This window comes from Pelecanus crispus, chromosome 3 (genome assembly GCF_030463565.1).
Source record: "Pelecanus crispus isolate bPelCri1 chromosome 3, bPelCri1.pri, whole genome shotgun sequence".
Lineage (NCBI taxonomy): Eukaryota > Metazoa > Chordata > Aves > Pelecaniformes > Pelecanidae > Pelecanus > Pelecanus crispus.
Window position 1 is genome coordinate 41,749,317 of NC_134645.1, and position 17,372 is coordinate 41,766,688.

A 17,372-nucleotide genomic window follows, 5' to 3' on the forward strand; every position below is an offset into this window, starting at 1 on the left:
AAAAGAAACCTAGAGAAAGTGTTCTTGAGGAAAATGTCTCATTTAAAACTCATAACTTTGAAACAATTGGACTCATTTTTCCAGGCTTGGCATTTCTTAGATCACAACAAAATAAAAAAAACCCACCCCAAAACAAACTAGGTGTGATGTTTCCATCCTCTGCCATTATTGAAATATTCAGGCATAAAATATGCTACTGAAACATCTGAAAAAGGTTATGTTATTAATCCACACATAACTTAGAAATGTTTGGAATGATATTACTCAAACTTTTATATAAAAAAGATTAGGCAAAACTAGAACAGTTTCAGTCCAAAAGAAGTATTTTGTAAAGTTACAAATATATCAGCACAGACTTGGAAAAATGTGTTAGAATTATAGATGAAATTCTACTTTGATTATACTGGATAATAGCTGTTTCTGTGGTACTAAATACTTACTAATTACAAAACCATATTACAGTTTTTAACCTGATTGCTATCCCCCCTTTCCTTCCTCTATCCTTTATGACTCCTTAGTGCAGATCGCAGCTTTCTGTATTTTGGAGCAAGTGTAAGCTATCTTCATATGTTGGAGGAAGAGGTACATAAAGGAACAGTGCTCCTTTAATTTATAAATATGTGTTTATCCTAATAAAAAAAAAAGCCAACATTTTTCTCCAGGCTAAATGTAGTGTAAAAAATTCAAATACAAACTGCAGCATAAGAGCACAAACCAGAAATCTCATTACTTTGAAAGGGATACAAAGATATGTTAATGTCAGTATAAACAAACAGATTAAAACAAGTAAATGGGGGAAACCAAAAGTGAAGCAATGATAAGACATGATCTGAATTAATATATACTTTTAATTATTTATTTTATTGTGAATGAGGTGGTGCAGGGACTGTGGTACCTACAAGAATAGTAGAGTAATTCAAAAACAGAAATGTTAATATTTTCTCTATGCTACTTTTTAAAGCATCACATCTAGACCTCTAGATGAAATTAATTTCTTCCACTTCCACGAAGGATGGGTGAAGGATACCAGATTCCCCAGACTCAGACAGAATGTTAAAACCTTGGATATTGAGGATCTCCCAAGGGACTCCTTCAGTTATGTTAGTATTAGAGATGGGAAACATTTTTTGTGAATATCACTTCAGAAAAAATGCCATGCCCTTATGATTATGTAACTAGTCTAATTCAAACATTTTAATTAACATTCAGACTACCTGGAAAAAAAACATTCATGTAACTTGTCTTATCTTGGATTTGTTAAGAGTCAGCAGCCCTACATTTGATTCCTTTGGATCAGTTACCTATTTGACTTTACAAGAGCATCATTAGGGCAAGTATGCCCCTATGAGTTTGCTTAAATTCAGATAACAAGAAGTAACTGACATAATAGTATGAGATTTAGATGAAGGCAGTCAGCTCTCACACATTTATTTTGGAGTGTCTGCTTTCCTTAAAAAAACCCCAAAACCCAAACCAAAAAAAACCCAAACAAACCAACCAACCAACGAACCCCAAATCCCCAAAACTCCAAACTTTTATTTTCATAGGAAAACTTTAAATTCCATGATGGATAATTTTCAGTTGAGAGCTAGACTGGTTTCAGATACTGATCATTTGTAGTCTATGCTATTGCTTTTTTCTTTTTGCCCCCAAATGCTTGATATGTCCAAAAGCAGAAATATTTGTGGTAGAGAGGGAGCAAAAGGATGTCTCTTAGAAGTTATCTGGTAAACATAGATTAATTCAGGCTTATTTTTGAATGTATTGAGATAAACGAAAAAACAAAACAGTTGTTTTCTTTGATTTTCATAAGGAAGAAAACATGTTTTTTCAATTAGATCAAATACAAGTTTTCTTTGCCTTTATCAAATAGCTATCAAATCCTAAAATGAAGTATGAAAGTCAAGAGAATGCTTTCTGGATAGACGTGTGAAAGTTTTGTAGAAAGCTATGAGGTTACAGAGGTATAATTACTAATTAAGTAGTACTAACTCAGACCTGTAGTGCTTTGCTCAGGCTCAGAAGCTCCCTATACCTGTATGTAATGGGAGTGGATTGTGCCCTGTCTTGCCTGCAAGCGTTCTGCTTCATAGGATCACATCGTTGCTTTCTGCCCCTCTTGTGCTGTGTTAGAAGAAACTGGGATTACACTGAAGGAAGAAATTCTTTGCATTATTGAGAGCTTCTACAATCCAGTATAGAAAAAACTAAGAAAAACAGATGAAGCTTTTAGTTGGACAGATAGTGAGGTGGGTATGTTTCGGGCATGTAAATGCAGAAGAAAAGTGGAGTATCACAAACTTACAATCACATCCACAAATCTAAAAAGGAGAAAGAAAAGTAAAATTAACTGTGGAGGAGTAATTGTGACCTGCTTATCCTTTGTGTCTTTATTCTGTTTGTGAACTCTGAAGTCATGAGTCACGTTAGTTTAGTGGTCAACTGTTTTCTATTCTGTGTTTGCCAGTAGAGGCCCATTAGGCACCACCACATGGGAAAGACATCTCTGTCAGTCCATACCTCAAAGTTTTCTCCCAGCATTGACTGCCATCCTTCCCTTGTGTTAGAGCAAAAAACATTGCTGGTCTCTCCATGTCGTAAAAGAGTTGAAAAAGCCAGCTATAGTAGGAAATGAAGTTTGGCGTTAGCCACTTTAAAGACATAAATATGATGGACTTGTATAGCTAGGTACTACATTTCAGTTCTCCAAAGACATGTGCGGGAATAAGTCTACTGAAGAGTCCCGAATCCTGACATTTCAGATTGTATAGTGTTATGCACATACAAATAGGCCTTTTTAGGCTTTGTCCATCATCGTAACTGGTTAATGAAGCAAGGTAGAAAACACAGCTCAGCGTGTCATACATGTCTTGAGTGCCAGTACCGCAAATACTGCATGTACATCGTTACATCACTTCTTTATTCTGCCTTAGTTTCTCAATTTTAAAAAGTTTGAGTTCTTGAATACTATAGTGGGGAAAGGCTGGAGGAACGCTGTAGGAATCATGAGATAGAGGTTTTATTAATGACTCCATTAATGACTTCATATGTGGTTTTAAGCAGGTGATTAGGACTAAATTCTCAAAAATGTCCACTTAACTTGAGATACGTAAAATATCTCTAGTCAGATATTTTACAATTAAAGCACTGAAAATTCAGAGACACTTCCAAAATGTAGCCTTTTAGTCATTCTCTTTCTCATCCTTTTCTCTGTAAAGTGGTGATAATACCTACTTTTGAAAAGCATGTTCTTTTTACATTTAATTGATACTACTGAACTGATGCATAATTTAAAATCGTCACAAAAATTAGCAGAAGCTGGCAATGATAGCTACACCTTGGGAACACTTATTACTCCGCTGTGAAATGAGTTTGCCTTCGAGTGTCACACGTAATAGTGACAGATGCTCCAAACCCTGTACAAGGTTCTGGGTGAGACAGTAAGATGAATCCTAGCTATGCTTCAGTTAAGTGCATATACCCTGCCACTATTCTTGGGAACCTTACTAGATCCAATGGTGGCTAGGTGTGCAAATATCAAGTTGCCCTGACTTGCAGCTTCCCTTAGTTTTTAAATTTCTTCTGGTGTACTCACACTGAACAGTTCAGCAAAACAGTAGATCTTTCTAGCCTGTTCTTCTGGGGAGAATATGCTGTATCCTGCCATATGTTGTATGACTTGCACTCCTGTAGTGCAGTAGGAAGCGGAGAGTCAATTCCGTTTCCTGGAGGCAGACACACTGAGATCCCCTCAGAGGGTTTATTTTGGGGAAGTCCACCTCAAATGGGGAACAGTTTGCAGTAGCAACAATACTGTGGTACTCTACAGAGAGAAACAGAAAGAGCAAAAGCCAACAGGAGTATGGAGTATGGCAACTGATCCCAAAATGCATTGGGTGTCCAGCCTTAGGGGGCTGTGATGATTGTGTCAACCCGAGGACCAGCTTTCCTATGTTGAAAGAAATTGCATTTAGCACTAGACTACACTTGCTCCTTGCCTGAAATTGCTTAGCTGATAGAGAAGAAAAGAATGAAAAGGACCTGTCCTTTTCCCTACTTTGTCTGCATGGTTGGTTTGGATTTTTTGGGGGGTTTTTTTTGGATACGATACAAAATCATTCACTCAAGCAGCATATATACCAGGTGGGTTTTTTTTGTTTTTTTCTGTGTGCTGCTCAATAAAGCAACAGCCTGGAAAGGCAAGACTGAAGTTCACGTTCCTGTCCTCTTCTAGTCATGACACAGAGAGTGAGCATTACCTTTAGAAAAACACTTCTTCCAAGGCTCACCCTGTGTGCCTGGAGAGGCTGATTTAGGGCAGGGGCTTCTCTCTTGCAGCCTGATCCATTCCAGAATTCTCTCTTTGTCCCTGTGTCCCAGAATTACTCCCAGCAAGGACAATCTAATCATTGAGTCTGAGTATCAACACACTGCTGTTATAGTCCTGAGCAATGCCAGTTAATGGCAAGTTTCCCTGCCCAAGAAACCTGTTGTAAATTCTCTGGATGAGGGCTGATAATCCAAAACCAGATCAGATCTGGATTTTACCTTCCACGAGTTTCTCCAGCAACTCCATGTCTAGAATAGCAACAATCCAGTGAATGGCAAACCCACAGCAAATGCTGCCAGCAAGGAAAGCTACATATGTGAAGGCTGAGAGGATACATGTATTAGACCAAGTGGATGCCTATGTATATATTTGGAATAAGTTTCCAGTATAGAAATACCACTGTATTTTTCCAGAGAGACGTACAGGTTTTTTTATCGGTATAATAAAATCACCAGCCACAAGCAAGAAAATAATTAAAAAAAGCATAATGGTGACAGTCCCTGGCACAGCTATGTTTGTCTGGGATCCTACTGCTCTACAGCCCTGCATAACTGAGCCAGAAGTCTCTAGTCTCGATGTGACCTAAGCATATGTTCTGCAACTGGTGGTATGTTTTTGTAACACATGCAGCTATGCTTAAGCTGGCTCTAATCTATCTAGCTCAGATAAGAACTGCTAGGAAGGTATGATATCATGGGTTTCGGTCTTGGCTAGCAAACCAGGTGCATACCTGAAATCACCTGGCTGGTAGACGCTGCGCTGAAGTCACTGTGTCACTACGTCTGCCAGAACCAGGTGCCTTAAAAGCTGCAAATCCTGCAGTCCCATATCAGTTGCAATGCAGATGTATTCTGAGAGATTTATTCCCAATGAAAGCTAACAAATTGAGGTAGAGTTTAGTATGTTCTTTTAAAAGAGGTTGGGAAGAGTACCATAAGTATAATTAAACTCAAGAGTGTTGGAGAGCTAATTAATCACACATTGACAAGATCACTTTTGCTGAGACATTTCACCAAGAACATTAGGACTGCCTTAAGTGACTTCCTCAGGTACATGCTTTGCAAGTGAAGAATAAATTAGTAGGAAATTGGCTGGACACAAGCGAAACCTTGGAATGGAGGTTAGACCAAGCTCAATCAGACTGGGCTTTTTCTTCATCTTTAGAAAAGATGAATTAGCTATTGGTATACCCTAAAGATCATTTGCAGCATGACAGGAGTGAAAATGCTCTTGAAGATGCTTTTTCATAACTGTGTGTCCAAATTTAGATATCTAAATAATAATTTGACAGTCAAAAATAGTCAGCATTCACCAGCAATCTTTGATTTCTTGCCAGGAAGGGACTGATCCCACTAACACTCAACTATTGCACTTGTATAAGCATATCCATTAAGTTCAAAGGAATTCAGTGGATATACTCATTGTAGTGTACATCTTCGCATACATGATGCTTGGAATATGTTCATGTCCAGTGTGGATTCAGAGCCAAAGTTCCTCAAATTTCACAAGGTTGGGTTCTGGCTTTTATTTCATTTTTGACATAAAGATATTTCTGAAAATCTCTCCTGCACGCGAGCCTGATTTTATTCCTTGTGCATCTGTTTAGTATAACTTTAAGAAACAATACTCCTTTTAAAAATAAAACAATGCAAAACCTCCTCTCGTTCTTTCATATTGCTGTACTTGGAAAATCCTGAAAATTTGCTGACATTTCTCTGAGGTTTAAGCAGTTCTTCAAGAAAGCACTAGAAACTGATATGATCATTAGTTTTGTAAAGACTCAGCCAGATATATTCCCCTGCCACTGGGACTGTAAAAAAAAAAAAAAAAAATCCTCTTGAAAATCCAGTCAAACTGCCTATCAGCCTTGGGCAAGCACACCTCAAAAGCAGTTGCAATTGCGGCTGCAATAATTGCATAAAGCCCATTGCGAGTCCTGGAAGGACTTTACACGCTGCCTCCACCAGATAGTGCTGTTTCTCCACAGAGCTCTTGAGGATTCACAGGCCAGGGAAAGGTCAGGGGCTGACTCAAGGTAACAAACTGCCTGCAGCTTGCTCGGCCCTCCCTGCCTCTGCCTCTGCCTCTGCCACTCTGCCTGAAACAGGGCAGGCGCAGCCCGAGAGGGATTTGCGGGAGTAAACCCGCGTCTTGGAAGGCTGTGGTCTGCAGATGACTGCGCGCTGGTGTTGCCATCGTTGCTATCCGTTACCAGCTTGATGTATTTTCTTTCCTAAAGTAAGAATGCAAATAGAAGCTGATGCAAATAGGCTGCACTTTTATGATCTCGCGGGGGCTCTTTTCCTTACAGCTTTACAAGACACCCTAACGATGCAGTTGTCTGCCAAGTAAGTAATCAGTCGGACTGAGGCAACACTAATGAAAAACCAAAACACCGATGTGCAGATGCTCCCGCAGGTGAGCAGCATATGCCAGGAGCAGTCCTGACACAAGGCGATATGCAGTTTGGTCTCAGAGGACTGACAGAGGGATTTCTACCTGCAGAAGTTACTTCTGGGGAGCAGATATATCTCCTTAACCAGTCCTGAGTCTCCGTACCCTGTAGGCCCGCTGTGGCCTTTTAAAAAAACCACAGCTGGGAAGAATACCTGGGAAGAAGCGTAATAACTACAGGGCATGGTTTACAACTCTGCTGTAGCCTTTGTAACAGAGTACAGAAATGCATCTAGAGTGCTTCTTATTGCCTTTCTGCAGGAGAAATATTGCATGTGCCATATCTTCCTCTCCTGACCCTCCTGTGAGAAAAAGAAGGAACAGCATTTGTTCTTTGACTCTTAAAGAACCAAATCCTTCCAAACCCGCAGCAACAGAAAAAAAAAAAAAAAACAACCCCAAAACAGGCAAACAAATATTTAAAAATCTTTCAAGTGGAAAATGGTACTTACAGTTGGAATGTCCTTTGCTGTCCATTACTTAGAGTTTTTGAGACCACTGAGCCAATTTTTTCAGATGAATTTCGCAGGAAGTATTGTAATGTTGCTCAATGTACCTGAATTATTGGATTTTAAGAATAGTGTTCCGGGGTCTTTTGGTAAGTTAATAACTGCTCAGTGTTAAAAGTTCAGTCTTGACATAAACATGCTTTCCCAAAGTATAATTAAAAAAAGAAAAAAATTACAACAGTGCAAGGTACGTGTATTTTCCTAAGCAGTGTAAGGCTTGAGCTGTCTGATCCTAAGTGACCTTGTAAACCTTTGTTCATGCAGGCAGTCTTCTCAGAAAAAATGATTTGTGAAACAAAACCTTAGCTTGCTTCAGCGCATGGAAAAGTGCAGATGGCTCAAATTAGATATCAGGGCCTAGCTATGTATGCAGTAGATTGTATATGTAATTAGCCAAATATAAGGTTTATTTATATTATTTTGTATGCTGTCTTAATACTGTATTTATTCAGACTTCCGTAATATGCATGTGTGATCTCACAGAGATGGCAGGTCATTAAACTCACCATGGAGACTGTGTTTACTTAAATCTTACCTTGGGCATTCGGAATACAGGTAGTTGCAGGCCTCTTAAAAGTAAACAGAAAAAATTAAACAGTGTATCAGTTTGGCTTTCATGTTTTCCAATATCTAAGGAAATGGAGCATATTGTTTACATTACTGTTATTGAGAAACAGCACAAACACATCAGAGGAAAGATTTAATTATAGAGTTCTTCCTGACACACTAAATGTAAGACCATATAGCTTAATGTATAGTACTATATGTGTTAGGTTGTGAATGGGGGTGAGAGGAAAGGAATAGGTGATTCTTGTATTTCTGGTGGTGCCTGCGAGTACGGTCCTTTCCAGAAATAACGCAATAGATGTATCACGGCTGCTGCGAGCCCGGGAAAGGCTGAATTGCGAAGGAAGACATTTCCCGTAATTGGCTTCATATCACAGCTTTGTATCAAACGATTCTGCTTGGAGATTGTCAAGATGATAATGAACATGGAGATTTTACTGTACTGCTACTGGGACTAGTAGATTAAGTGGCAACAGGCACCAAAAAGCCTTTCTTCCATTAATGTGAATGCTCTCATCACCCTTAGGCTTCATTAGTACCGTATCTTCTATCTGGAAACTACTCTGGAAGCACAGATACTGGAGCTATTTCATCAGCTCCAAATATAACACCTGTGTCCTGAGCCATTACCTGTAGAAATCCGTAATTATCTGTTCTTTGCTCTCCAGTCAGGAATATCGGGTCCAGATCAAGGACTGGGTGCTCATCTTTTGTGTCCTTACTCGGCTGGATCCAGGCAATTGCGTTTCTTCTTTGTACGTTGCCTGAACCTTCGAACCACCCCAGCCGCCCTCCTGGGCGCCAGCGCTGGCCCTCGGCTTCTCTTGCGATATTACAGTGAATCCAAATCCCACCGAAGGGCAAAGTGCACCCCTTTTCCACTGACTTGCTCACAAAAGACTGGCAAAATCAGTAACTAAAAATAAAAAAGGCAGTAATAATTTTCACCAAAGGAGATCATCTAGATCCTGACTACGCTCGTTCCGAGGAGGAGAAAGCCAGGCTGCACATGGTTTCCCGGGTATTTCATACAGTATTTGATACGCCGGTGATGAAAGTGACTGAAATCTTACATGACGTGTAGATAACGTCCAGTAACATAGTAAGCACAGCCTTTTTTACCCTTTCAGAAGATTTTTTTTTTTCCCCTTTCGGGCACCCTTGCAGGGCAGCGGCGACCGACTCCCCGCGGTGTCCCCTCTTCGGGGGCAGCGGGCAGGCGCTGGGCGCCGAGGGGCTGCGCTGGGGCAAGGCAGGGGCCGGCTCTGCCGGGCTAGGGGACCCGCAGCAAACAAAGGGGCTGGCAGCGACCCGGCAGCGACCCACCGCCACGGGGAGACAGCCGCTCGACAGGCCTCTGCTGCCGGGCCGGGCCGGGCCGCGCCGCCACCCCCAGGCAGCGCCTCCCGGCCGGGGGAAGGGCGGCCGCGGGCCGGGCCGGGCCGGGCCGGGCGGGCCCCGGGAGGCCGCTTCCCCTGGCGGCGCTCGGCAACTTCCCGGCGCTCGCACACCGCGGGGAAACTCTTCCTGCGGCCCGGCCCCCGCTGACGTAGCGCTGCCTCCGCCGCCGCGGCGGGGGCTGCGGCGGGGGGGGCGGTTGGCCGCGGCGGTGGCCGGGGCTCGGCGCTGTCCGGCGGCGGGCGCGGCAGAGGGGTCCCGGGGGCGGTGCTGTCCCGGGGAGGGGAGCGAGGGGCGGGGAGCCCTGCGGGAAGGGGCGTCCGCCGCCCCCGCGGCGCCAGAAGCGGCCGGCGCGGTGGGAGTAGCCGTGGCGCTAACGGCAGCGCCGCGCGGCGGGAGTAGCCGTGGCGGTAACGGCAGCGCCGCGCGGCGGCCGGAGCGCCGTGGTCAAGCGCGTTAATAAAAGCGGGCGGGCTCTTTGCGGCTGGGGGTGTTTTTTCCACGCTTGGTTCCCCGCTTTATCCCGGGAGGAGGAAGAGGGAGGGAGAGAGGGAGGGAGGAGGCCGGGGAGGGGGGAGGCCCCCGCTCCAAGCCGCCCGGCGGGTGTGGAGGAGCGGCGAGCGCGGCCCGCGGGAGTCACGACCCCAGGCGCGGTTTCCCGGCCGGGCCGCGGCCGCCCTGCCCCCCCCCCCCCCCCCCCAGCAGACAAAACTTTCTGCACGGGCGCGCACTCGCACACGCACGCGGCAGCCGGGGCTGCCTCCGCACACTCGCACGCACACACACCCCACACGCGCGCACACACACACACACACACACACACAGAGACACAGACTGACGTCTTTTGCGCATTTCCTGCGCTGGAGCGAGCGGCGGAGCGGCACCGGCAGGCGGGCTGGGGCTGGGGCTGGGGCTGCGCGGCGCGGCGCGGCGCGGAGGGGAGGGAGGCGGGCGGGCGGCGGCGGGCGGGAGGGGCGGCCGGCGGGAGGAGGCGGGAGGCGGCGGCGGCTCTGCCCATCGCCAGGGCGGCGGCCGCCCAGCCGGAGCCCGCCGGGACCCGCGCGGCCCGCTCCGCTGCCGTCGCCCCCCCCATGCGCGGGGGTCGCTCCGCTGGGTCCTCGGCCTTGGCGGCGGCGGCGGCGGGGGAGGAGGAGGAGGCGGCGGCGGCGCAGGGCGGGGGCGGCTGCGGGCCGCGGCGCGGATGGAAGGTCCCCGGGTGGATGCCTGCTGAGCGGAGGCTGTGCAGTAGGCAGGGCCGGCGGGGCGGCCGGTGTCTCTGATTTGCGTGTGTGTGTGTGTGTATTGTTGCGCGGCGCACGGGCAGGAGTGGCGCGTGCGGGCGCCCCGGGTCGCGGCTCTGCCTCCTCTGCCGAGGCGGACCCGGGGTTATGGTCTGGCTGAAGGGAGAAGGCTCTGGCTCGCCCCCAGGACTCGTTCTGCTCGGGCGTTGATCGCGCTCGGGGGTTGCTGCAGCCGCGGACGCCTCCCCCTCCCCGGCGGCCCCCCTCCCTTGTTTTCCGTTAGAAACGCGGGCAAGAAAATAAATGTATTCACTGGGTGTCGCAAGAGCAAAGGCTAAATAGCCAAAGGTAACGGCAGCAGCAAGGCGAAGAGACCCGCACTGTATCCTGCTCCCCCACTCCCAGACCTGCCCTCCTATTTATTGGCGAGACCTCCCTCCCTCCCTCCCTCCCTCCCTCCTTCCCTCCCTCCCTCTCGGTGCGAGTGCCTTGTGCGAGTGTTTAATCCCGGGAAAAGTGCAGCCGTCCAGCCATGGTGGTTTTCAATGGCTTGCTGAAAATCAAGATCTGCGAGGCGGTGAATCTGAAACCCACGGCGTGGTCTCTGAGGCATGCGGTGGGTCCCAGGCCACAGACCTTTTTGCTGGACCCTTACATAGCCCTCAATGTGGACGACTCCAGGATCGGGCAGACCTCAACCAAGCAAAAGACCAACAGTCCTGCTTGGAACGATGAATTTGTCACCGACGTTTGTAATGGCAGGAAGATAGAGATGGCTGTTTTCCATGATGCCCCCATCGGGTACGACGATTTCGTAGCTAACTGCACTATACAGTTTGAGGACTTGCTGCAGAACGGGAGCCGCCACTTCGAGGACTGGGTAAGTGTTCGCGCCGTAGACGCATACACGTACATACGGTTTTCAGTGGCATGGCTCTGGATGCAACATCTGTCTTGCAGAGCTAGGTTGCCAGGGGCATGTAATGGCTCTGAAGGCTTTTCGTTATTTCCACGCTTTGTTATACTGAGATAGTCATGGTTACTGTATAGCTAATACATGTGGTCTACGGGCAAGGCAGGAAAGAAAAATATGCTGAATCTAAGTAAGAGATGTATAATTACCACTTCAGTTCCTGAAATTACGTTGCGTAAATACAAGTCTAGTTATCTTACTGTGTTTGAAAAACCCCAGCCAAACGCATCCGTACAGAACATTACCGCAAAACCCAGATCCAGCACTTAGACCGAGTTCCTCGTGTCAGTGTGAACGCTCTTGGCCAGCCTGGCAATGACAAGCCTTAAAAATCCAGACCTGACCTCTGATACGAGATACTTCGGGGTCTTCGTGTCACTTGAAAGCTCACTGCATCAACGCTGATGCTCCTCCTTCCTTCCCCCAGATGATCTACACCTTTATGCATAGAGCTAATGCAGAGCTTCAGTGCTTCTTCAAATGCCTGAAGCTGGCAAAAGGGTCCTGGCGAATTTTGGCCCCAGCCAGGCAAATTCTGTTGCCTGTATACACAGCGTGTCTAACAGCTTCTACAGTGTCTTAAAGACCCAGAGGCTAACACGCCTCAGTGGGAGTACACAAAAGCTGGAAAATCCTTGGTCTGACATCCTCAGGTACTGTGATTTAACACGGAAAAATCAAACAAACAAAAAAAGAAACACAGGAAACGTGAATATGCACATTTCACATTCCTGCAGTTAAACAGTTAAATGGTATATCCTTTAAATAAGATGTATAATAAAACAATAGTAGCTGTCTTCTCATTTTAAATGTGCCCTGCTTGACCAGCCGTCTGAAATGTGCATGCTCATCTTTTTGTGTATTTATTTGTTATGGTCAAGGATACTAGTCAGGGCAATATTTCTTTGGCAAACAGACAAAGAACCCAGGACCAAAGTGAAAATAGCGAGTTAATAGCTCTGAGTTTCATGTATTCTTTGGGGCTTCTTTACTTAATGCAGTGGTATAAAGAGATGTCAGAATGATGGAAAGGCGTGAAAGAATTAGGCTCTATTTATGCTGATTAGGAGCTGAGTAACTTTACTGTTAAAACAGTAAACTTTAAAACAACTTGAAAATATTTTTCACGTCTGCTACATATTTTACATTGTGATAATTAGGATCTAGATTATTCTGATGCTCTATAAAACCTAGACATTAATAAACTCGGATGGTAAAACTGGGTGATAGGCAGGGGAAAAAATAGCCAAATCAGGAAAAGACAAATGCAGCAGTATTGCAGATGTCTTTTACCTGGATTGAATGATAATCAAGTTGTGGCTCTCCTGAAATCGAGGTGGGGTTTTATCTTTGAGACTGATGGGACGAGGAAGTCATCACAGATTTTCAGTGAAAGAATAATAATTTCATATGGTCTTTTCATGTATGGTACATGTGAGTTTGTTGCCAAATCTGGAAGGACCTTGCAGGTTGCAGATGCCAAGTTTGAATTTTGGTGGGGCTGGTGTGCTGGGGTATGTCCTGGCTCTGATTTTTAAGGTGAACTCAAACGTCTGAACACGTTCCCTAGATAAATAGTGGAATTTAACAGATTGAGGCCCATTGTAAACATGATCTGGGAGGAACTACATAGCTGAATCAGATAAATGCTGTGTTTTATTGCACCAGGATTCATTGCTGTCCAGCATTCACTGGGTGGGAGGAGACGAGGGAGTGACTACGCTTGTTGTCTGTTGATGTGACAAAATTGAGGACATGGCAGTGGATCATAACTGGCCAGCTCAATATAATGAAGCTTCTGAAGTGTCACCTCATTTTGTGCTGTAAATCCTCATAGTTTGGATTGTGTTTGTGCGGTACATAAAATAGACAGTGTACACCACCCTCCCTGTATCAAAGTTAGATTTGGTGTGGAGGCAAGTATTTATAGGGTTGTGCTTTACCCTTTCCAAAATCTTCCCATTTGCTGAATGCGTCGATGTAATTGTAATACCAAGTATGTTTGTTGGATTGTTAATAGATAGGGACCTTCAGAGAGCCAGCTCTTACAAAATCACACTGGTTTTTTGTGCCATTTCACTGAGTTAAAATAAGGCCTGTGGCCATGACATCTCTATAGAGTCCATAGTGAAGTAAATAGATTTATTGGTATCTTCATCAGTGTCTGGAGTCTATATTAAACCCTGAAAAAGAGAAGTCGTCTATGAAATGAATGGGTTTCACAGTACAAGAAAAATGCACGTGGCCTAAACCAATGTTAGACTAAGATCTGCTGGTACGAGACAGTCAGGTTCTTCTGTAATAAGAGGACTAATGCCTTTATTTCACTCTTGGCATTTAAGGCAGATATTTTTGTAGTACTCTTTCCCAACCTTGTAATAAGCAAATTAAAAGCGGCAGTCACAGGAACCCATTCCTCCTTACTGCCTGAAGTATCAAATAAATGTAATCTAAGAAACACGCTTGGAGATCATGAAGTCTTTTTGTACCATTCTGAGGGTTTTCCTGAAAGTTTGAGCTGGGTACCACATACTTGTCGAGTGTGTTCTGTGTAGTTGCATTGCTGCCCCTCTTTACCTTCAGAATGATGCAACAGTTCTTGCAGGACTGGACTGTCACTATTTAAATAGATTTGAGAAAACACTCATGTGCTCAGAACAGCTCTTGTCAATATATTAATAGCTTTAATGTTTTCGATCTCATATAATACAGCAAGTATTTTTGTAAGGAAATTTCAATATTTGTTTTAGAAGATCTGCACTAGGGTCAAGGTTACATTACTTACCCTGTAATGTATTTCTAGGTTCTTGTCAGAAGTTCAGAATACAGAAAAGACTTGCAAGCAAATAATGTTTTGGTTTTTTCCCCTAAAAAGAAACTGTTTCTCTCTTCAGCCAGCTCACCTACTTTGATTGGTTTTTGCCGTTGTGCAAATCCTTGTATTTTTTCTGAGATGAGTTTTTTAGGAAAATACTGGGTATTTTTCTCACTGTTAAGCCTGTGCTATATACTGATGCCATGGTTACAGTGGAAACACTAATGATAAACAAGTACAAAGCTTGAAATCATGATAGCGTCTATTGTATCAGGACAAGTCAGATAAATATACCAAATCCTGGTTCCTTTTATCTACAGAGTATTCAGCAGCTGCAAAAATGATTTTTAATCTTATGATATATATACTCTCTGAATATATATGTGTGTATATATATATTAAAAAAAAAAAAAAATCAAAGTTGTGGCCTAAAACAGTGGTTCAGATTTTACTGGGTAGAAGCTTTTAAACAAAATATATATATATTTTTTTTTAAGGATCAATATAAAATATTTGTTTGGGTTTCTAAAAAAGGTATAGTGACAATTAAAAAGATGGCTGCTTTTCCAGTGGTGCATCAATACAGACATAGCACAGTAAAAGTGTCAGTTTTGCAGATTTTTTTAGTCATGGCCACACTGCAGTTTTAAAGAGAGCTTTGGATTTATGGCATTACAGGCTTTTCGGTAAGCGCATAAACTGTTGTACAGAATGGCAAAGAGTATTCAAGAAGATGTTGGTGAACTTACACTTTGAAAAATACGAAATACAGAACAATAAATAACCTGCAAGTTCTGATTGAAAAACAAACTAATAACATGAAAGCTGCGGCTATATTTTTTTGAGTTAGGTAATTCAGGTAGTAATAAAGTATGTCTGTATCTAGCTTTCTTACATGTGTCATATGTGAATGTTGCACTTGAGTTGGTAAGGCAGCTATATTTTAATCAGTAGAATTGAGATCAGGAAGGAAAATTCCGTTGATATTTAGCCTTTTGGTTACACTCCTGTGAATTAGCACGATCAATGTTTATGTGTTTGGATGATTGGTAGTATGGGTTCTGAGTTCAAGTCCACTTTCCAGAGTTGATGATATATGAAGTCAGTGTGATTGGACCTATGCCAAAGACTCCATCTGAGGGTCGTAGCCATTAGCCCGGCTGTACAGGAGAAAACCTATTGAATTGTCCTAAGAAATCCTTTTGCAGGGCGACTAGCGGAACTCACTAAATCAGTCAGGACATCACAACGTTTAGCAAGAAAAGCCTCTATTTCCACTGAAAATATTTTACAGCTATATTTAGGTTAATGAAACAAGTTTAATTTTCTGCTGTCTTAAAAAAAAATCCCTAACACTGTCAGGAAAAAATAAAACACAGATTTCAGTGAGCTTTTCTTTGCTAGTCCTAAATATCTTCTGTACTATTTTTTTTTTTTCTCTTCAGTGCTGCTTATTAAGATCTAAATTTAAAACATTATACTTTTTTAAAAGCATCCTTTCATATTTCCATTTTGTCAATGTGAAGTTACTCATGCAACTCTGCCGCCATTGCATAAAGCAAGTCTATTATGAGTTAGTATAATATCTCAATAACAAGTTGATGATGAGTTACGGGAAATGGCGCGGGGAAGAAGTAGACTCTTTTATATACTTGTTGAACTGTTGAGTTACGTGTTTTTATGTCATGCTTATAGTGTACTATTGAAGAAATTTTCCTATTGGAAAGACTAGGTCTTTAAGTTGCAGTCCATGCAGTTAGACACCTAGGTTAACGGAGCTCTGAATGTCACCCAAAAGGCAATAGCAAGGGAGGAATGAAAACCCTTTTGAGTCCTTGGTCCCGTGAGCTGTCCATGGATGTGAGAAGTAGAACTGCCTCCTTCCAGCACCTCTAATCTGAATTAAGTGGAAGGACTACCTAGGTGCGTATCAGAGTTTTTCTGTCTGTTTGTTTGTTTGTTAGGTTTTTTCAAGTGCCATTTCTGTTGGTGAAATGGGAACTCCTTTCAGTCAGCAGGTGATCTGTTGTAGCTGGCAGACAGAGAGTGGAATTGTCATCATTTTAGTGCAGGTCACCCTGCGCGTTAACCTCTGCTTGTGCCATACACTGCTTAAGGTTGGCATTGGGCTAGCAGAGTGTGATTGTAGTGTATTTTCATTTTTATTTTCATCTACTGGCTGAACTTATCTGTGCTGATGGTGTTGAAAGGCCTGGGATTTTGCTTGTGAAAGCTTTACATCTCATCTAAACTGCGGTTCATGGGCTGCTGAAAAGCATCGTTATCAGAAGGGTATATTTTGAAATGAAAGGGAAATTGCTGTCCTGTTTGATAGGTTTCTGCATGACAAGGCTGTCACTGAGCAAGGTCTGTCAGGTTTGGGGGATGGGGGTACGAGAGCTATAGGGTATCAGCGGGGTTTCACGGGGACTCGGCGTAATTGTGAGGGTGGGCGGTTGTCAAGAGGAGATGGGAGATTTTGGAGAGTACTTTGTACAGGTAGGGGTCTTCCTTGCCCTCTCCCCCAGCCTGTCTCCCCCCTGTGCCTCCTCTTTTCCCTCTCTGCTGGGGATGTGGCACAGTCACCACGCAGCTCACCCACTATCTCGTATCAATCCCTTTCTACAGCTGCATAAATCTACTCCTACTCCCTGCTAAAATGTTCTCTCCTAACAGCTCCTGCTTACCTGCAGTGCTTCCCAGCCTGCTGAGAAGCAGTAGAGGGGGAAAAAGCTGCCTCTGCAGTTGCTACTGCAGGGAGAGAGAAAGGGCAAAGTGGGGAAAGGAAGAGATGAGGCATGGAGAGAAACCTGGAGGAGGGTAACGAATAGCTGCTGCTGCCCCACATACTCCAGCTGCCCTTTTGGCAACAGCAGAAAGCTACACATGTAGGAGACAGGGATGAGCTGGCATAGGCAAATTGACTAGTTGAAGGCCGTATGTTGCTCACTGACCTGTTTTTTTGGGTTTTTTTGCCTGCTTTGCTCAGTGTATAGCTTTTGAAGTCTCACTTCAGTTGTGAAAAAAATTGCTCAGGGCATGAGAAGTGTGTAGTAGAGCATGCATTTCAGTTAGCACTGAATGA

At 44.1% G+C, this 17,372-nt stretch overlaps 1 protein-coding gene across 1 annotated transcript in view; it reads left to right on the forward strand.

Moving 5' to 3' along the window:
* The first annotated feature begins 11,031 nt into the window (after positions 1-11,031).
* The window catches only part of PRKCE (protein kinase C epsilon), a 301,550-nt gene continuing 295,209 nt past the window's right edge, over positions 11,032-17,372 (forward strand). Inside the window, exon 1 of the mRNA XM_075708611.1 lies at positions 11,032-11,379. Coding sequence (XP_075564726.1) covers positions 11,032-11,379 — 348 coding nt within the window. The remainder of the gene's footprint in view (positions 11,380-17,372) is intronic.